Here is a 22,002-nt window from a genome sequence, read left to right on the forward strand (position 1 = left end):
AAAAGTTATTGGGAAATCTTGTGCTAAGTATGATGAATCTGCGAAGAAGCAAAATTATTTTGTTAAAAATAACCATCATGACATTTACATTTTAAAGCATCTGGTTTAAAATGAGAAATTTTTATTTTCTTTCTTATACCTTAAAGATACAACATTTAGAACAACTTTTGGAAAGTATCACCGAGACTGAAAACAAAATACAGATTTTGAACAACTGGATGGAGGCGCAAGAGGAGAGACTGAAAACTTTACAAAAACCTGGAAGTGTGATCTCCGTGCACAGGATGCTTCTGGATTGTCAGGTGAGAAGGCACACGGCGCCTGTCCACACGGCGTGGCCAGGCTGTGCCGTCGCTGCTTCGGCCCCAAGGAGGAGGGCAAGTGGCTGCACTTTCGAGGGACCCCTCCAGACCCCCAGGTACTTACTTCGTTATGCAAAGGAGATAATAATCATCCATGGGTTTTACAAAATTACAAGATGCAATTTTTTGTGTGTGAGAAGCAGAAGAAGGTATCTTCAGTTATTGTTCCTAAGACTTGAATGTGGCTCCTCAAAGAAAATGCTCAAAGGGAATTTTTATTTCATGTTTCCCAGTTTTTTATTAATTCACCCAATACTTATGCAATTACTCTAAGGTTTTAGTTTTTAGTTTTAGTATTTCATTCTGCGTCTTCAGAGGAAAATGATTTTCTTTTACCTTCTGTGTAATATGTTCCGAAAGGACCGGTTATCCCTTGGAACTACGGTCTAAATCACAGTTGAGCTTAAGGATATTGGCCTGGCCCCCTTTTGTTCAGTTGTCATTTGCCAGGTCACTTAGTCTCACCCACACATACATTAATCCTCCGTAAGTACTGCCCTGATTGTGTCACTGCCTATTGAAGACACTTCAGCTGCCCTTGTAGCTGCAGACAAATGCTGCTTCTGGACCTACTGCCTGAGGACACAGGCTCCTCCCTGCTGGGGTGGGAAGGTCAGGTCACACCCCAGTTCTCCTGAAAAGGTTAATCATCCTGGACATGAGATGTGAGCAGCAATACCATTATAAGAGATCTGTGCAAGTGGTCATATCCTGCTTCTAACTACCCACTGGCCATTCCATTTAGAATTCTTACAGCAGCCTTAGATTCAACATAACCTTCACGGATGCCTACGCTCCACAGGTCCGTGCCGTGCTGCCCCCCACAGGCCACCTGGTTTCACTTGAGTTCTAAACTGTCCACGGCCTGGGCTATCATTGCTAGTTTCCAGATGAGAAAATACAGGCTTGGAGGTTTGATGACTTAATGTCAGGTGAGACAGCCAGTATGGGACAGACATGGCATGGGGACTAGATCTCCTGGACTCCTTCTACTGTACCATGATGATGAGAACTTATTACCTAGACTATTCTAAAATCTAGGGGTGCCTGGGTGGCTCAGTCGGTTGAGCGTCCGACTTTGGCTCAGGTCATGATCTCGTGGTTTGTGGGTTCGAGCCCCGCGTCGGGCTCTGTGCTGACAGCGCAGGACCTGGCGCCTGCTTCGGATTGTGTGTCTCCTTCTCTCTGTGCGCCTCCCCTGCTTGCGCTCTGTCTATCAAAAATACATATTAAATTTTTTTGATCTAGATACATGTAATAATTAAACTTATCATAAAAATTCATACTGTAATAAGTGCAAAAATGGAATCAAATGTATTGTGATCAAAATGTCTTTGATGTGATGTTATTTAATTACATATTGCAATGCCATTTTTACTCGAAAAGGCCAAACTCCTGTCTCTTACTTACACCTTATGGTTCCGTAATGTTGTGCATATGAAAACTTTTTCCTCTTGCCCTTCCAGGATATAGAAAATCAACTGGCAAGTAAATCCAAGGCCCTTGATGAGTTGAGACAATGTTACCTGACTTCGGAGAGTGGGACCATGCCATTGTTAGAAGACACAGCATCCAGAATTGATGGGTTATTTCAAAAGAGAAGCAGTGTTATCAGCCAGGTACTAGAACTCATTTGAAGTACACTATTTCTCCTCATATAGCCTTCTTTTATCTTTTTGTTGATGTGTTTAGTCACGGAAACTCCATATCAAAAACTGGAGTTGCTTAGAGAAATACTGAAGTGAAATAGAGAAAGGCATTTCAAATCCCCCCCCCCTTTTTTTTTTTGGCACCAGATGGAGGTGTAGCCACCAATTCCAACACCACTGGCAAGCTAGAAATCCACTTGGTTATCTTTGTTTTGTCTAACGTACTCACAGACAAAAATGCCTCCACCCCCCGCCCCAACAGAGCATCTGGCACTGGTTCCTGGGCAGATACACAGGGGCGGCTATGAGAAAGCACATCCAGGGAGGTGCCTTGGGCAGGGAATGATCCCGTCTCTTGTAACCTCTATGAAGCTAGAAGCATGGTCAGCATATGGAGAATTCCAGAGGTGAGGAGAACACAGTATGCGGTGAAGAGAAAGTAAAGAGGAGGAGTGTGGAAGATGTCTGGTCAGCGTAGGAAAGACATGTTAAAGTCTGCCTTTACCCCTTCCAGGAGTAGAGCACCAAAAGAGAAAAGACAGGCATCTCTACATACTACAACCTTGTTGGCTCCTCACAAATGGAGGGAGGAAACTAAATACTAGCCAATTGTACGTGTGTCCATATTTCCCAGAAGTCCTTATTGTGGATTATTTGTCATCTACTTAAAATCTACTTTTGACTATTTGTTCCAAGAGGGAATTGGGAATGACCTGTATAAATGAAATTCATTGGTGACCCTCGGCCTCATTTCTCCCCCAGAACTCGGGCAGGAAGATAGAGATGAGCTTACCATATCTTGTGTGAGTCATTTGTTGAACATATCTTCTGTGAGTCACTATGTTCACTGCCAACGGTACAAAGATAAATGAGAAAATAAATGCATCCTACCGTCAAAGGGCTCGCAGACCACCAGAGAAAACATACTTGAATAGATAATCACAACACAGTGATTTTTTTTTTTAATGTTTATTTATTTTTTGAGAGAGTGTAAGTGAAGGAGGTGCAGAGAGAGGGGGGACAGAGGATCTGAAACGAGATCGGCGCTGACAGCAGAGAGCCCGATCAGGGGCTCGAACTCACAAACCATGAGATCATGACCTGAGCTGAAGTTGGACCCTCAACCAACTGAGCCACCCAAGCACCCCACCACACAGTGAATTATGATAAAAATGTTGGGATAGAAAAGATTGAGATAATGCAAGTAAAAACACGCAGATAGTACTAATGTAAAAGATAGACATCTAGATAAATGGAATAGAATTAAGAGTCCAGAAATAAACCCTCACATTATAATCAACTAATTTTTAGACTAGGATGCCAAGACAATTCCAGGGTGGGAGGCGGGGGGGATAGTCTTCTCCAAAACTGGTACTAGTACAGCTGTAGGTCCACATTCAAAAGAATGAAGTTAGACCCCACCTTCACACCGTATATAAAAATTAAATGGATCAAAGATGTAAACGCTAAAACTACAGAACTCTTAGAAGAAAACAGAGGCAGAAATCTTCCTGACTGGATTAGGCAATAGTTTCTTAGATATGACAACAAAAGCACAAGAAAAAACTGGATTTCATCAGCACTAAACACTTTTGTGTTTCAAAAGACATCATCAGTAAAGTGAAATGACAAACCACAGAATGGACGAAAATATTTACATACTTAGGGGCTTGTGTCTACAATATATAAAGGACATAACCAAAGGGAAAACATGAGCAAGTGATCTGAATAAATATTTCTCTAAAGAAGGTATGAATGGTCAATAAGTACATGAAAAGATGCCCAGTATCATTAATAAAGGAAATATAATTCAAAACTTCAATGAAATACTGCATACTCACCTCCGTAGTGATAATAATAAGGCAGAAAATAACAAATGTTAGCAAGGGTATGGAGATCTTGAAACTCTCATACACACACTGCCAGTGAATGGAAAATGGAGCAGCTGCTTTGGAAAAGAGTGTGGCAAGTCCTAAAATATTTAAACATAGAGTTATCTTAGGACTCAACAACTTTACTGGTAAGTACCCAAGAGAAAGGAGAACATGTGTCCACACCAAAAACTTACACGATAATGTTCATAGCAGGGTGATTCATAATAGCCAAAAAGTAGAAACAATCCCAACATCCCTTGGTTTTTAAATGGATAGGTAAATGGTATATCAAGGGGTGCCTGTGTGGCTCAGTCTCTTGAGAGTCCAACTCTTGATCTCAGCTCTGGTCTCGAACTCAGGGTTGTGAGTTCAAGCCCTGTATTGGGCACCACGCTGGGTGTGGAGCCTACTTAAGATAGATAGATAGATAGATAGATAGATAGATAGATAGATAGATAGATAGATAGACAGATAGTAGTATTTCCGTGCAACGGGATATTATTCAGCCATAAGAAAGAATGAGGTACTGATACTTGCTACAACACTGATGGTCTTGAAAACATCACGCTAAGTGAAAGAAGGCAGTTGCCAAAGAACCACATGTTGTATGATTCCATTTATATGAAATGTCCTTAATAGGCAAATTCTTTAAAGATGAAAGGTAGACTTTGGCCGAGAAAGGGTTAGAGAAGAATGAGGAGTGACTGCTAGTGGGTATGGGGTTTCTTTTCGTGGTGATGCAAATGTCCTAACACTGATTTTGGTGACTTTACTTTAAATAGGTGAATTGTATGGACTGTGAGTTATATCTCAATAAACCTACTCATTTTTTTATTTTTTATAGTTATCTCTAGCCCCAACTTGGGGCTCAAACTCATAACCCCAAGATGAGAGTCACATGTTGTACCGACTAAGCCAGCCAGGTGCTCCAAAGCTTTTTTTTTTTTTTTTTAATGTAGAAAACACAAAACTTACGTCTTCCTTCCATAAGTTCTCCAGAGTTAGTAGAGCCTCGTCTGTAAAAACAAGGGCTTTAAAAAAAACAAAAAAATAAAACAAAAAAATAAAAAATACAAACAAGGGCTTTAAGTCTCTGCCTAAAGAAAAATCTTAGCAGCCCCATTTTGTATCTTTGTCCTAGGGCAGGTGCTTAACCTCGTTAATATATGACACTCAGTGCTGCCCTACTGGCTGATTGTACTTTCAACATTCTGAAAATGTTCCTTCTTGTTTCTAGTGTAGTGAATTTTGCTTAATGGTTTTCTTATCCTTTCCCCCAAACCACATGCGCCATTTCTTTTCCCTGAAGCTGTAATATTCGAAGGGTTGCCCTTAAGTGCACCAGAAGTTGCACCAACTTTGTATGTGGGAGCCATGAAATCCTTGGACCATGACAATGCCTTATGCAGCCGTGTGCCTATAGGCGCCTGTGTGTCAGGATCATCCCTGCCACCCAAATAGGCCCCAAGCTTCCAAAAGGTACATCTGGGGGCGCCTGGGTGGCTTAGTCAGTTGAGTGTCCGACTTCAGCTCAGGTCATGATCTCACAGTTCATGGGTTCGAGCCCCGCGTTGGGCTCTGTGCTGACGGCTTCGAGCCTGGAGCCTGCTTCGGATTCTGTGTCTCCCCCCTCTCTGCCCCTCCCCTGCTTGCATTCTCTCTCTCTCTCTCTCTCAAAAATAAACAAAATATAAAAAATAAAAGAAAAAAAATAAAAGGCACATCTATAAGGAGTTCCCGTCCTGCCTCCTTTTTTCCCTTACTGTCTTTTATTCTTTCTTAATGGTGGATTGTTTTTCTGAGCCATTCAGCCCATATAAAGACATATGGGCTATGCAGTTGCCAGTGTGAGACTGACGTTTTGGCATCCCAGGTTGTTTTTTATCCATCTCTGTTTGGGGCAGGGTTTGAGGCAGCTCCCTGTAGATGTTAAGCAGAGAACAGAGGGCCTGAATACAGGCCTGTATAGTTACATCCAAAACTTGACATCACATCATAAATAAAGCTGGGCCAACATACTGATCACACTCCATTTATATTCAGATCCTTATTTTAAATTGAGATGATACCATAAACTTACCCTTTTGAGTGTATAACCCAATGGTTTTTAGTATATTCACAGAGATACACAACCATCGCTACTCTCTAATTCCGGGACATTTTTGTCAACTCAAAAAGAAACGCCCATTACTCACTTTTCATTCTTCCCTTCCCTTCATCCCTGGAAGCACTAATCTACTTGCTATCTCTTATGTATATGCTGTTCTGGACACTTCATACACGTGGAATTATGCGACATGTGGTCTTATCTGTCTGTTTTAGCATGTTTCCAACATCAATATTATAGTATGTTTCAGAACTTTATGGATGAATAGTATTCCACGGTTTATTCGTTGATGGACATTTGGGTTTCCACTTAAAAAAAAATTTTTTTTTTAATGTTTTATCTATTTTTGAGGGAGGGAGAGAGAGAATGAGAATGAGCGGGGGAGGGGCAGAGAGAGAGGGAGACACAGAATCCAAAAAAGACTCCAGGCTCTGAGCTATCAGCGCAGATCCTGAGGCAAGGCTCGAACTCATGAACCTCGAGATCATGCCCTGAGCTGAAGTCGGACGCTTAACTGACTGAGCCACCCAGGTGCCCCAGGATTGTTTCCACTTTTAAGCTATTATGAATCATGCTGCTATGAACATTTGTGTACAGATTTTTATGTGAACATATGCTTCCATTTCTCTGGGGTATATACCTAAGAGTGGAATTAGTGGGTCATATGGTAACTCTATACTTAACTTTTTGTGGAACTGCCAAACCGTTTTCTACACAGGCTGTACGGTTTTATGTTTCCACCAGCAATATATGAACGTTCCAGTTTTTCCACAGTCTTGCCAACACTGATTATTACCCAACTTGGATTTATAGACATCTTAGTGGATGTGAAATGGCAGCTCATTGTCGTATAGATTTATGTTTCTCTAAGGACTGTGGATGTTCTTTAGTAGAGATCTAATCCTTTGCCCAATTTAATCCTTTGGTTATTTGTCTTTTTACTGTTGAGTTGTAAATGTTCTTTATGCAACATATAAAAATATATATACTTACATATTCGCAATTGTATCTGAGATCATCGCATTTCCTCCTACTTTTACTTGCTCATCATTTTGACCGAGCACATTCCTCTCCAATTTATGCGGACTCAGGTGCCAATAACAGTAATTTGACAATTACAGTGCTTTACAGTTTGCAGAATATTTCCACAGACACTATTTTATTTATGTTTCTATTTACTGTATCTGTTTTGTGAGTAGGGAGATCGACTCAAGGGTTCAATAACTTGCCCATGATCAGAAAGCTAATTAGGTGTTGCTGAAATATGTACTCACAGATTCTGTTCCTCATCCATTATTCCCTCCCTCGGCTGCCTCCCCGGAGGCTGAACTCTGTCCCTGCTGGTCCTTCTGGCCTCAGATCTCGTTTTCATTCACCTGTTTTAAAACTCAGTCTTCTCTGATCTTTTTTGTTTATTGACTGCTCTTCCCACCTCAGTTAATCACTGAAGCTCTCCCAATACCCTCTCTTTTTTAAGTTTATTTATTTTGAGAGAGAGAGACCAAGAGAGAGTGAGTGGGGGGAGGGGCAGAGAAAGGGAGAGACAGAATCCCAAGCAGGCTCTATGCTGATAGACGGCTCAAACTCACAAACCCTGAGATCAGGACCTGAGCCAAGATCAAGCCACCCAGGAGCCCCTTCCCCCATACTCACAAGCTGAAATGCCTAGATTAGATACCATGGTAGAATCCTTAGAAGGAAACAAAATGATGAAGGAGCCTCTTCTCAATGAGTTTCTAAATATCTTTGCACTTTTCATATAGGTCAACGAGCTCAAGACCTCCACGCAGTCTGTCTTGCAGGAGTGGAAGATTTACGAAAGCCTGTATGATGAGGTGGCGACGATGACAATCCGATTCTGGTACTGCATGGAGCACAGCAAGCCTGGGTTTTTGTCATTAGAGGCCTTAGGATGCCAGGTGCAGAACCTCCAGGTAAATTCAGCAGATCATGGCACGGTGCTGCCTGGTTGGCAGAAGACCTCTGGTGGAGGCAGGTGCAGAAATGGACACAGCTGCCTTTGTGCTGTCCACAGAGAAGCGCAAAACAGCGTCTTAAATAGCAGCATCAAAAGGAGGACATGGAATTCCAAAATGAGCCAGATGAGTGGCTCCAAAGTTTACACTGGATTTTTCTCTATTATTCATGTCCATATTATCTCGCAGTTTAAAAGTTTGGTCTTTTGGGGGGTGTGTGTTAGCATGTTTTTTTTTTTTTTTAAGTTTATTTATTTATTTGGAGACAGAGAGAGTGTGAGGGGGGTAGAGGCAGAGAGAGGGGAGACAGCGAATCCCAAGCAGGCCCCGTGCTGTCAGCGCAGCGCCCAGTGCAAGGCTCAAACTGGCAAACCATGAGATCATGACCTGAGCCGAAATCAAGGGTCGGGCGCTTAACCGACTGAGCCACCCAGGCTCCCCGTGTTAGCATACTTTTTAATGTTGTAGCCTCAGATGAAAGGATGCCTCCTCAGTGGGTTTCCTCTTCACATTTCTAGTAATTTTCCCCAGTCCTATTAAGTTCTGAGCGTTAATATTATTGTGATGTAGCAGACGTGCTGAAAAGCAGCTGCCTCCCTTGGATGTGGCCAGGCCATTCTGAAGTGAATGTTCCTGCTCTGTTCTTCTCAGTCTCTTCAAGATGAAGCTGAGAGCAGTGAAGCAAGCTGGGAGAAACTGCAGGAGGTGATTCGAAAACTCAAAGATCGCTGCCCCTCGGTTGCTGAAATAATCGAAGAGAAATGCCAAAATACTCATGCTAGGTATGCTTTAAGATACAGATGGGATAACAGAGGAGATAGATTTCCTTATCTCAATGACACATGGTGAATGAAGTGACATCAGCTTTGTACAAGTACCGCGGGCTGATTGCGCCACCAGAGTTGCGAAGCGACGTCAGCTTTGTAAAGCTTAGGCATCTGAGATAATCTGGTTTTGTGCTACTGTGGTTCTTTTGCTTTGAAGCATCTCGTTTACGTAAGACTTGATTTTCTGAAGGCAAGTACTTCCCTCGTAGCCAGGGTAGCCGCTTTCGGAGGGTATAGACCAACTGCCCAGTGCGATCCTCACAGATACCAAACTCCCAGGCTGAGACAGACTACAGGGTGCTCAGAAGGACAATGCTTTTCACTGGAAACCTAAGATGGAAGAAAGGGGATGTTATTATCCCTCTTGAGGGGACGTGATTTGTGAGATTGGAAGGAATTCTTTGATGAACTGCTTATGGTGGAAAGCTTAAGGAGGGTGGCCCTGGTTAATTGCAAGCCTGTAATTTTGCTGAATGGGATATGAAATTCAGCTTGAAGAGAATTTGATTTTTAAGCCAGCGATGAAGAGATTAAGCTACCCTCAGTGTCCTCCACCCTTCCTCCATGTAGATTCAGCCTCTCTGGTAAATCCACTTTCAACAAGTGTCGTGAACAAGAGGCATCAAATTTACATATGCTGCGGTGACATCCTCAGCTCGTGATCCAGTCCTTATTGGAAGAAGGGAAGGAGGGGGAGTAAGGAGGAGCATAGACATGTATCTGATGCCACTTACAGTATTGGGCCCACCCTTGAAACATGGCGGTGCAGTTTGCTATTGAAGGGATTCAATTGTTGCTGCTACACATACACGTTCAATTGTTGCCACAAGAATGTATCAGAAGGCTTATTGAAAAAGGTTGAAGAAGACAGCACCAAGATGCTAACAGTAGTTATCTATAGATCAATGAGATGTCAGAGGGTGTTTTTGTTTTTCGTTTTTTTATAACCTTCTCTTTATAGATAGGTAGGCAAGGAGGTAGGTAGGAAGGTGAGGTATAATGTAGGTACAGATATAGGGATAGATAGATTTAAACATACGTGGTTGGTGGGATTTTGTTTTCTTTCATGATGAGTGCACGTTCTATTATAATTGGGGAAAATACTGTTTAGGAAAAACATTGTTCTGGTAAGATTTTGAAATGCACAAAAATAAAGCAACTGTGCCATTTTTCACCTTTTCCATCTATTTAGCAGAGTCAAGGCTATCATGAAACAAGCATTCTTATGTGTTTCAGGTAAAATGTAAATATTATAATGCTTCCAGAAAGCTAGTTTGACCATATGTATAGCTATAACCTTAAAAATGTTTACACGTTCTTGTTCTTTGACCAAATTGATTCCCTCAGAAATCTAGTTTAAGACCAATATTTTGACATGTGGGAAAAGGTCTTTGGAACAAAGTTGTATCTGAGCATTAGATTTGAAAGCACAAATTAAAAATTATTTCATTACCCATACTAAACTTGAATTTGGTAATTAAAAAACAGACCACTTAAAGCCTGTTGTGTACAGCCATTTAAAATTAGACTGACTTAAAAAATAAAATTAGACTGATTTTTTATTAATAATGGGAAATTTTTAAGTCACATGGGAAAGAGGTTATTCAGTCTGTATATGGAATAAAAAAAATTTCCTTTATTTCCACTGTTATATAAGGAACATGTTGCTTTTGTCATTAGAAAATAAACTTGGCATAAACTCAATTTAAATAAGGCCCATTTAAAGACCTCCCCCATATAAACCCCTCCCATGTGGAGAAGTTTTCATCAATTTCTCTACCTTTGCCTAACAGACATTCGTAATACAATAGATCATGCCAATCACAAATTTGGTAGTTTTTGTTGATAATTATAAAGTCAACTAAATATCTTAATTTGGACTGCTGTTTTTGTTTATATAATGGTGATACATTAGTTTAAAAAGGCATTTGTGTCTTAACATCCCATCTGCTCTTGACTTACCGGTAGAATGTGTGCAGTGTGCTTTTGCTGCAAAGGGAAGAACGGTATGAGGGCCCTTTTGTTCATGTTGTTCTGACAGGTGGACCCAGGTAAACCAAGACATTGCAGAGCAGTTGCAGAAGGCCCAGAGTCTGTTGCAGCTCTGGAAGGCCCATAACAGTGCTCACACCGAAGCTGCAGCAAGGCTGGAGCAGCAGGAAGCAAAGTACCAACAGCTTGAAAACATCAACATGTCTGGAAACAACCTGGCAGAGATCCTGACCCGGGCCCTGCAGGATGTAAAGGTGGTTGCAAAGCCCATTGGGAAAACGAAGGCCAAGACAGCCCAACAGAGAGGGCCATGACCCAGGGACTAGACAGACCACAGGACAAAGAAATGGGTCAGGACAGGTGCATCAGCAGGCCATGTAGGATGTGAACATGCTGTGATGTGCAGGGTTGGGAGGGCCGAGTGGTGACTCAGAAGCAAAGTCTAGGCAACAGGTAGCTGGGTCAAGGGTCCTTGTTCCAAGTTTCCCCTTTCATTTTAGCAGGTAAAACTCTAAAACAAAAGCCTCATACAAGGTCTCTCAAATAAAGGCAAAAGTGTCTCAACTGAGTGTGATCATCTAAGAATAATAGATGTTGAATCCCTTGCTTTAGAAATAATCATGGATTCATGCCATGTTAATGTGGCTTTTCTCTGGGTATGATGATTTTTAGACTATATTTAAGAGTTGTATAATTTCCTCTGTAATCTTGTCCTATCATAATGAGTGCCCAGAAAGTGAATACTCTCTGACTATATTTAAGAGTTGTATAATTTCCTCTGTAATCTTGTCCTATTATAATGAGTGCCCAGAAAGTGAATACTCTCTAGTTTTAAACTGGGTGACCAGATACATTCTGTAGCTTCTGAATCCAAAGGTCAAATAAAAAAATATTAATCTACTTAGTCAGTGCAACAAATGTGATCTGTATTTCTGATCAACTTCTACCTAATTTGTTGTTTCAACAAATTTTGCATACACCACATTTATAGAGTAGCCCTAACATCAGCTTGATTAATGAGATTCTATGGTCTCTGCAAATGAATCCGTTTATGTCATAAAGTCTCAGACAGAGGACAGAGTTGCACTGATCCTTAAAATGGCCCTAAAGTGGATCCTTATAGTGTTTGATGATTAGAAACATAAAACATAGGACTCTACCCGGGTGGTCTTCAGTTTCTGCACATTGGAAGCCCCAACTCTGTTGATTAGTTGTCAGTTTTAGGTCGGAAATGACATATTTCAGAGGAGCGCCAGTGATGTGCGTCATATAACGAAAGCTTAGCTTTTTCAGCTCTTTGAAATAAACAATGACAAAAAGCCACGCCCACAATTTTAGGGCAGAAATTCTCCTAGATGCTGATGGAGTCCCAGGGATAGGAATTTATGTTGTGACACGAGGAGGAAATGTTTTCTGATCACTGTTGCTTCTCCAGGAACTGCAGGATGACGTACAGAAGACGAAAGAAGCCTTTCTCCAGAATTCTGCTCTCCTGGATCGACTTCCACAGCTCACAGAGTCCAGTACCCACGTGCCCCTCTCTACACAACTGCACTCCCTCCAGAGGGTTTCCTACTTGGAAAAGATGCTGCTTGTGAAAGCTAATGAATTTGAGGTTCATGTCCTTTTTCCATTCAACTTGTAGTCTTGGACATTTGCAAGCTACCCTCAATTCCTTATATCTGATGAAGTACTAGTTATTAGTACTTTCCGGGCTGCTCCTCGGGGAAACTACACAATCAAGATGCCCTGAACATAAAGATTCCCTGATGTGACTGTTCAATTACGTGAGCAATGGGCAGATCTTAAGCAAGCATCTCTTCTTCATTGAACATGTTGGCTTAAGAAGTAGGATATTATATTCCTTATTCTGTTCAGATCTCACAGTTATTTGGATCTCCAAGTGGGGTACTTGAGTCCTAGAAGTAGCTGCTTAAACCAGAGCCATTTGTTGTATTCTTTATTCATTTTTTGAAAAGCCTTTAGTGCCTGAGCTGTCAAAAACCTGCATAAAAGGCCATGGAGCTCCAATGTCCCTTTTCAATATCAATAGCAACACTGAGGGAGCAGAGTGCTCACTAACCCTCCTCTATATGCCCCCTCCAGCGGGTAATCCATTCATCCCTGAAGGCTCAGTGCTTTGCCAGAAGCACAAAGTAAAAAACCAGGAGTCTTCTGAATATTCACCTCTGAATAGTCAAGATAATAATGAGCTGCTGGGCGTTGAAAACACCTTGAGCTTTTATCAGCTTCCAAGACTATGCTTCATTTTGTTGTGTATGCACATGAAAATTATTTCTAATGAAAATCTCTCTTGTTCTAGTTTGTCCTGTCGCAGTTCAAGGATTTTGGGGGACGGCTGGAATCTTTAAAAGGTCTCATTACGCATGAAGAAGAGCATTTGGATAAACTCTACCATCAAGAAAAAGAAGAAAATCCTGAGTTATTCCTGGTATTGCCAATGTTTGTGTTTCCTTAGGGCTTAGACTCACCATAGGATAAAAAAATAAGCTAATAACTATTAAGTTACAGAATCTGTTGATGTCTTCACTCTTGAGGATGGTCATTTAAAAAAAAAAAAAGTTTACGTATTCTGAGAGAGACAGAGCGTGCAAGAGGGCAGGAGCCAAGAGAGAGGGAGAGAGAGAGAATCTCAAGCTGGCTCCACACTCCCAATGCAGAGCCTGATGCAGAGCTCGAATCTATAAACTATGAAATCACGACCTGAGCCAAAATCAAGAGGTGGACGTTTAACTGACTGAGCCACCCAGGTGCCCCTTGAGCATGGTCATATATATGCCATTCATTCTTGCCTTATTTTCCGTAAGGTCTGGAAAAGTATGACAACATAGAGATCTATTTTAGTAATATGCCACAGTAAATTTAGTAGATTTAAAAGTTTTTGACGTCTTTACTAATTAGCTTCAGTGAACTAGAATAATCTAGGCATTGGCTGTTGTGATTAATTGAACTTTTCTGGTTCGCTAAAGGTCAAAAATAAAATACCCTATTACATTAATTCTGTATTTTTTTTTCTTTATTACCTTAGTAAGTTTAGTGTAAGTAACAAAAATGAATGGAAGAATTAAAGAATTCTGGGTCGTACAAACTCCTAAGGACTGATATCCATAACCTAGATCAAGAGTCAGCCAACTATGGCACACTATCCAAATCCCATCTTCCACCAGTTTGTGTAAACTGTTATTGGCACACAGTCATGCCCTTTGATTTATTAATTGTCTGTGGGAATTTTCATGCTGCAGCGGCAGAGGTGAATAATTATGACAGAGATCATATGGCCCGTGAAAGCTGAATTATTCATGACCTGGCCCTTTACAGAAAAAGTTTGCTGACCCTGACCTAGATTGTGATGGCAGAGTTCTGTAGTGATAGCATGCATAGTGTCGAGGATGTTTGCTTAAAATACCATTGACCTAGATGCTGTCCCTGGAATATTTTAAAAATAAAATTTTGATGCGTTTTCTTTCACGTGATTTCGTGTTCTTTCAAAATATGGATGTTTAAGGACCATGCTTTACTAGGGTCATTTTAAGGACTAAATTTTCATTGGCTTTGTGATCTGTTGAAGGTCAAGTTGGCAGAATACATAGGACTTTTGAAGTCCAAAATGGGTCCTGTAAAAAAAAAAAAAAGACAAAACTCCTATCTCATTTCCATCTCCCTCAAAGGGTGATCCCTGAGATCATTTTCTATTTCCTGGGCCATTGCGGTGCTGACCGTGTGTGCACTTATTCTAGAAAAGCCACAGGATTGGGAGACCAGGGTTTAGGTCCAAGTCTAATACTAACTGGCTGTTTGATCATGGGTAAGTCATCTACCTATTGAGGCTCCCAGTTTTCCCTCATTTTTGAGATAAGGATGGTCTGCAGGATCTCTGAGTCCTTTTCATCTTCTAGATATCTTATTGGCCTCCAGAAACCTGAAATTTAATTTTTTTAATAGAACCATGTGCTGGCACTGACAGCCCAGTCACCTGATGTGGAACATTTGAATGAAATAAGCCTCAAACTCCCCCTTAGTGACATAGCCATAAAGACGTTACAAAATGTGAACCGACAGTGGATTCGGGCCACGGCAACAGCCCTGGAACGCTGCAGGTCAGAACATCCCACCTCTTTCATTCTGTTTCAGTTAAGCTAAAATTATTGACTTGAGCTCAGTAATGTCATTGTTTTATGGTTCTGTTTTGTCTGTGTATAAACCTTTGTAGTGAGCTTCAGGCAACAGGATTGAATGAAAAGTTTCTTTATTGCTGTGAAAAATGGGTCCAGCTTCTGGAGAAGACAGAAGAGACGCTCACGGTGACTATGGCTGACAGCCTCCCAGCTCTCCTGGAACAGCAGAAAACATACGAGGTAAACCTGTGCTCTCCGCTGCTTTGTACATTCACCCTGGGGCAGGAGTCAGGGAAAGATACTCATTGCAATCTATTTAAATCGATCAGTCCCTAACAATCGAATATAGGACTTTAAGCAGATTCATTTGCCAATTGATTATTTGTAAAACTCTCACACATTTCATAAATTTCAACATTTTGTTTTAGTGCTCTATTTTATTAATGAGAGAACTAGATTTTCTGCAACAGGGGAAACTCCTAGCACAACTTTGCTTCCATAGGATGCAAACATACCAAGAGCAGGCTAAAATACTTCAACTCATCTTTGCATATTCACTGAATAATTCTCTAAAATATTGAATTGCATAATTATAATTGCAGCCTTAATAATTTGACAGAGGTTATTCCCTGTGCTTACACTGATGTGCATTCAGAAATACTCTTGATGATATAGGCAAATACTGCATTTTGAAAGTGTGCATGATTAGGTCACTAATTTTTAATGTAAATGATTTAAGTCTTTATCGTTACATTAAGGTCCTCCAATGAAAATGAAGTTCATTGAACAACCAAAACAAAAAACCCTGCATGAGTGACCTCGATTAAATTACCAGCCCTCTTTCCGTCTTAGTTTCCTTATCTTTAAATGGGTGTGATAATAGTACTTAAGTCTGAAGGTTGAGGAATAAGTGAGACAATGCGTGTTTTACACAGTGCCTCACAAATAGTAAATGCCCAATAAATGGGCTTTAGTTGTACTTGTTATTACGCTTGTTTGCTTCTGAGATTCTATTCATAGGTGATGGTGACATGATGGTTGAGCCTTTTTTGCAATGAGGCTCAAATAATTTGAAAATTCATCGTCTCCCATGTCCTCTGTGAGCTTAGATTTTAATAGGAAATAGAAGCTCCAGGTTCATAAAAAGAATCTACTGATATCTTCTATTTTAACTCATATGCAGATGTTAGAAGCTGAAGTGTCTATAAACCAGACAGTGGCTGATTCTTATGTCACCCAGTCCTTACAACTCTTGGACACCACAGAAATAGAGAAGAGGTAAGCTGTCTGGGGTTTATGATGGGTGTGTGTGTGTGTGTGTGTGTGTGTGCGTGCGTGCGTGAGGTCTGGCCTCCCACCACGTGTATCTTGACCACTTTGGTAACCTGCAGCCATGTCAGTTGATAGACCATCATGAGGCCAGTCTTCTGTTTATTAGGATGGGGACTTGCTACGTGGCCGTAGAGATGTCAGTCGCACTTCTATGTATGATAGAAGGGTGGCATTAGCAAACATTAGATTAGTGCTTTGCGAATACCCACTCACCAAGTGGAGTTAACTAAGTTTTTGCCGCAAAGGATTCTTCTGTAGTGTTTTTCTCTGTCTGCAGCTTCATGACATTTTGCTATTTGAAAAATAATTTTGGGGGCGCCTGGGTGCTCAATGGGTTAAGCGTCCAATTCTTGATTTTGGCTCAGGTCATGATCTCACGGTTGTGAGATTGAGCCCCGTGTCAGGCTCTACCTGGGTGTGGAGCCTGCTTAAGAGTCTCGCTCTCCTTCTCCCTCTGCCCATCCCCCTTGCTGTCTCGCTCTCTCTGTCTCTCTCTCAAAAAATAAAAAATAATAACAATAATTCTTAAAGTGCTGCTGTTCCCAGCAGGTAGCTATAGCACATAGTTGTGAAAGAAGGGATTTCTCTCTCTGCTATGTACACGGTGTTGGCATCACTGGGCAGTGCCAGTCAGGGTGAGAAGAGCCCCTTACGCCAGCCTGGTGACATGAGCCTGCTCACAGAGCTGGTACATATGGCAGACAGAGTCCTGAGACGGGCTAGCCTCTTAAATGCTTCTCTAAGTGTCCTGATAGGTACTGTTTTTCCTCCCCATTAACACCCATATACCTGAATTTTCTTTGAGCATAGCTAAGAAGTATAAAGTCCATTTCCTTCTAGCTCTGAAGTTACAACTTCAGCCCCATTCCAGGATGACAAACTAGATTTTGATCCGTGCAGCAAAGCATGACTTTTCTGATAATATATAAAAGGCCTTACTTATCACGTGGTGGGTTATTATTTATCCGGAAAAGAACTCGTTGAGTAGTCACAGAAAGCATCGTCTCTGTTGCTGAAATTTTGTAAAGTACGGCGTGCAAGTAAGTAATCGAGAACGTTACACGGTACCTATTCATCATCTCGCATGGGTCCAATATTCAGTTTTCCACACAGCATTTGGAATAATGCAAGTTAAAATAGCTTACATTTGTTTAAAGGATGCAGTTTTTCCATGCTGGCAAAATACCGGGTCACATGCAACTATCTCCTGCTAAATGCCTTTTGCCAACCCCACGCTGCCCCTGCCCCTGCCCCTGCCCCAACCCTAAATTTCCCAACACCTTTAAGTTGAAGAGTATGCACATTTTAAAAAGGTTTTCTTCCACCCCCACCCCCCACTCCCCACCCCCCACCCCTGTAAATGATGCATATTAACAGCACATCTGAGCTTCTTCGGTGCGTTGGGAGTTCTTTTTTCTACGTGTCGGTGACAAGATCCTCTAACCATTTGTTTCTCCCAAGACCGGAATTTGTTTCAAAGTTCACGAAACTGAAGGAGCGGTGGCAGAGTGCGGCCCAGAGCCTCCGGCAGAGGAAGAGCCACATCGATGGGCTGGTGGGGCGATGGCGGCACTTCACCACGGCCGCGGAGGACTTGCTCCGCTTCCTCGCCAACACCGGCCCCCTGCTGTCTGCCGCCAAGAGCCAGGATTGCCACAGCCTCCCCCAAACCAGGAGGCTGATCCGTGAGCTGAAGGTAATGCCGGCACGGTAGCAGCGCGAGGACTACGGTGCGATCGTCGTTGGGAAGGTGTTCATTCACCTCAAGTTTTGTGGGGTTTTTTTTTAATATATTGCAATTCAGGTGTGCTCTCTGTACTGGGAGGATCAGCTATCCAGGGTCACTGTGACCCTGTTCAGCCTTGTCCCCAGCCTTGTGGCGTCCGAAACCCAATCTTACCCGTTCATCCAGAAACAGTGAGGCTCTCTCGGGCTGCGGGAGTAGGGCTGGAGTTGGGGATGGGTGGGTAGAGTGGGGCAAGTCTCAGTGACAGATTCCTTCCAACCAAGCTTTAAGGCACCGACTGATGAATAACTTGACCACCAGTGCCATAATTTACAGTGGAACTCTTGCTTACTCTTGAAGGGCAAATTCATTTAGGCAACCAAGTTTTCTCTTTTTTTTTTTTTCTCTTTATTTTCTCTTTTTATTTTCCTCTTTTTTTTCTCTTTTTTCTCTTTTTTCTCTTCTCTTTTTTTCTCTTCTCTTTTTTCTCTTTTTTTCTTTTTTTCCTCTTTTCTTTTCTTTTTTTCCTCTCTTTCTCTTTTTTTTTCTTTTTTTTTTTTTCCTGTTTTATATTAATTCCGGTGTTCCATGCAGTGTCATATTAGTTTGTATTAATTCCAATATTACTCAATGCTCATCAAGGTAAGTGTGCTCTTGGGCAACCAACTTTTCAGTCAGAGAGTTGCTGAACGAGCATAGGTTTCGAATAGTTAGTGGGCAGTCCCCAAAACATGTTCCGTTTAGCTGTAGAACCACTCTGCACTGTAGAGGCACAGCTAAATGAAACACCACCCTTTTGAAATCCTGTACTCTCTTCATTCATTTATCCAGTTATCAGGCACCAATTGGATATATCTGCTCTGTGCCCGGCACTGTTTTAAATGCTGGGCATGTGGTATGGGCAAAGAGAAGAGCCTTGCTCTCAGGCAGGCAAGCAGACAAATTAATAAACAAGGAAATGCTAATTCATCTGATTGGTGGTGGGAAGTCGGACAAATCAATAAATAAGGTAATCAGATTGCAATACGGCATATGTCAACAACTAAAACAGGACCAGTAACGAAGGGGCTGGTGGCTGCTTTTAACTGAGTGACCTCTGGGAATATGACATGTAAACTGAAACCTGAATGATGAGAAGGAGCCAGCCGTGCAAAAATCTGGGGAAGAACCTTTCAGACAGAAGGAATGTCTTACCCCAGAGTCCGCAAGATGGGAACAAACTTGACAGGGCAGAGGAACAGGAAGAAGGCCAGTGTGAGCGGAGTATAACCAGTAAGGCAGCAGTGGTAGGGAGTGAATTTGAGAGGCAAGTAGGGAGGAGCGCTTTGTAGGTGAGATGTAGTAGCCGGATTATAGTCTTCCTGTAATCGGAAGCCTCAGTTGGAACAGGGGCAGCATGGTACCATTTGTGTTGTTTTTGTGTTGTTGTTGTTTTCAATGCGGTCTCCACGCCCGGCACGGAGCCTGATGCGGGGATTGAACTCGAGACCCTGAGATCAAGACCTGAGCTGAGATCAAGAGTTGGATGCTTAACCTACTGAGCCACCCAGACGCCCTGATACCGTTTGGATTTTTTAAAGACCCTCCAGCTGCTCTGAGGGAAGATAGATAATAGGGGCACCGAAGGAGAGTCAGGAATCCCAGCTTATCTCTTGCTGCATAACAACCGTCATTGATTATTAGCTCTCAAAGTACTCGGGGTCGACAGGGCTCAGTTGGGTGTTTCTTGCTTAGGGTCTCTCAGGAAGTTTCAGTCAGACGGTGGTGGGGGCTCCCTCACTTTCATGTCTAGCACTTAAGTGGGAAAGACTCAGACAGCATGATGCTCTGTGGTCTCTCCACATGAAGGCTTCTTATAGCCAGACTTTTTACATGGCACCTCAGTGGACTCAAAGGTGCACGTCCCAAGAGAGAGATCCAGGGAGACGCTGTACTGCCTTCTAGACCTAGCCTCAGAAGTCACATAAGTCACTTCTACCATCCTCTGTTAATGAAGGCCATCACACATGCTCACACAGGATTAACAGAAGGGGGCAGAGACCCCAATGCTTGATGGGGAGTGATGGCAAGGTTCTGGAAGAGCGTGTAGGACTAGGAATATTGTGGGCATTTTGTGAAAAATACAGTCTCCTATAACCAGTTAGAAGGCCATTTCTATAGTCTTGGATAGCTGTTATGATGGATAAGAAAAGGATGATCATGGTGAAGACTGAAAAAGGATGTGTTTGTAATAGAGTTTACAAGACTTCCTAATGGTTTGGATGTGACAGGTAAATAAAAATCTAAGTCAAGATGACTCTAGGGTTTTGGCTTGAGCATCTTGGTGGATAGTGTGCTGTTGACCAAGTCAGGGAAAATTGGAGGAGGAGCAGGTCTTTTGAGAAGCCTAAAATGCCTATAGATGTCTATCTCTTTGGCCATGTCGAGCAATATTATGCGTTGGAAAGACGAGTGTGGAGTGTCGGGACGCTCCCTGAGTTGCGGTTCCTCTTATTTGTGTCTGATCCTGAGAGGACAGTCCACTTTCCTACTTTGTATTGGGTTATATCAAGTATTCCCAGAAATACCTTTGTAAATCAATACTCTGTTGATTTTTTTTTAAACATCAGTTCCCATTCTAGAAAATGCCTACATTATGCCTCCCTTGAGAAATTTAAAGATGAAGGAAATCATATTTAGAACAGAAAAAAAAAACAAAGAAAGAAAACTAAGTTGTTTTTTTTTTTTTTTTTCCTGAAACCAAATGCTTTTGGGAGTATGAGTCAATTTAAAAGTGTTTACTTCATTTTTATAGTGAAAATAGGTACTTTCAGTCCCTTTAAAGAAGAGCCTGGAGGCGCCTGGGTGGCTCAGTTGGTTGAGCATCCAACTCTTGATTTCAGCTCAGGTCATGATCCCTGGGTTGTGGGATCGAGCCCTGTGTGGGGCTCCGTGCTGAGCGTGGATCCTGCTTAAGATTCTCCCCCTCTCTCTCTCCCCCTCTCTTTGTCTCTCCCCCTCTCTTTGTCTCTCCCCCTCTCTGTCTCTCCCCCTCTCTGTCTCTCCTTCCCTCTCCCTCTTCCCCTCTCCCCCACTTTCACTCTCTTTAAAAGGCTCTTTTTTAGAGCCTGCACGATACTCAAATGGAACATCATACAGCTGTCCTCTGGGGCATACGCTGATGCATATGTTTAAGTGCCCATAATAAGTTTAAGTGTATATTTTTTATATTTTGCCTTTTTTATTTGTTCTCTCCTTTTATATTTGTTCTCTCCTTTTATATCTGTGTAGCATAATATGCACATTTGACTCTCAGGGGTTAAGAGTAAGCTGACTCTTCTACCATGGTCGTAGTGAGTATTTGCTCTTAATTTCAGGTCTAATAGTCCAATCATTTGCTTAATACTCTTAGGTCTATTTATCTTGTAGGCTCTTAGTCTTTGAAGTATATATTTTTATGTCTTTATGTCTCTGATCATTACACTAAGAATGTTATCTCTTAACCACTGGAAATTATTTTAAGATCACATTACCCAGTGTAGTATATAGTAGTGTAAAACATAACCTTAGATGTGAATGTGTGTGTGTGCGTGTGCACACTTTCTAATCAGATCTGTCTAATTTATGTATAATTTAACATTTATCAGCAGGAAAAGCTCCGAAGGAAATGTTCACAAACACACACGGTCGCAGTTGGATAATAGCAGAGGCTTAAGGAAGTCACTTTTTTGTGTTTTTTGGTTTTCTAGAGCAAAGACATTCATTTTCAGAGACGGCACATCACCTATGCACTCACCTTAGAAGCTGGGGAAAAGTTACTGAACGCAGCTAGCCTGGAAACAAAAGAGTTGATTGACAAGAAAATCAGTCAACTCCAGGACAACTGGAAGGACACAAAGCTCCAAGTAGGAGAGATGATTACCCAGTTGCAGAATAATATAGAGGTAAACTCACCGTTTACTTTTCCTGATATTCAGGTGCAGTACATAGAATTTTTGTTTGCTGTGCAAAAATGGGAACGATTTTAGGAAATCACAATATT

General features: G+C 41.8%; 1 protein-coding gene across 13 annotated transcripts in view; it reads left to right on the forward strand.

The window, feature by feature from the left end:
* The window catches only part of SYNE2 (spectrin repeat containing nuclear envelope protein 2), a 339,505-nt gene that overhangs the window by 266,159 nt on the left and 51,344 nt on the right, over positions 1-22,002 (forward strand). For all 13 annotated transcript variants that reach the window (XM_053889485.1, XM_053889486.1, XM_053889482.1 and 10 more), the window contains 12 exons: positions 147-302; positions 1,829-1,981; positions 7,756-7,926; positions 8,620-8,750; positions 10,837-11,041; positions 12,223-12,402; positions 13,111-13,239; positions 14,751-14,905; positions 15,019-15,163; positions 16,107-16,201; positions 17,717-17,951; positions 21,710-21,904. In XM_053889485.1, coding sequence (XP_053745460.1) covers positions 147-302; positions 1,829-1,981; positions 7,756-7,926; positions 8,620-8,750; positions 10,837-11,041; positions 12,223-12,402; positions 13,111-13,239; positions 14,751-14,905; positions 15,019-15,163; positions 16,107-16,201; positions 17,717-17,951; positions 21,710-21,904 — 1,950 coding nt within the window. The remainder of the gene's footprint in view (positions 1-146; positions 303-1,828; positions 1,982-7,755; positions 7,927-8,619; positions 8,751-10,836; positions 11,042-12,222; positions 12,403-13,110; positions 13,240-14,750; positions 14,906-15,018; positions 15,164-16,106; positions 16,202-17,716; positions 17,952-21,709; positions 21,905-22,002) is intronic.

The sequence above is a fragment of the Panthera pardus genome, unplaced genomic scaffold (assembly GCF_024362965.1).
Source record: "Panthera pardus isolate Hobbes unplaced genomic scaffold, ASM2436296v1 HiC_scaffold_24, whole genome shotgun sequence".
Lineage (NCBI taxonomy): Eukaryota > Metazoa > Chordata > Mammalia > Carnivora > Felidae > Panthera > Panthera pardus.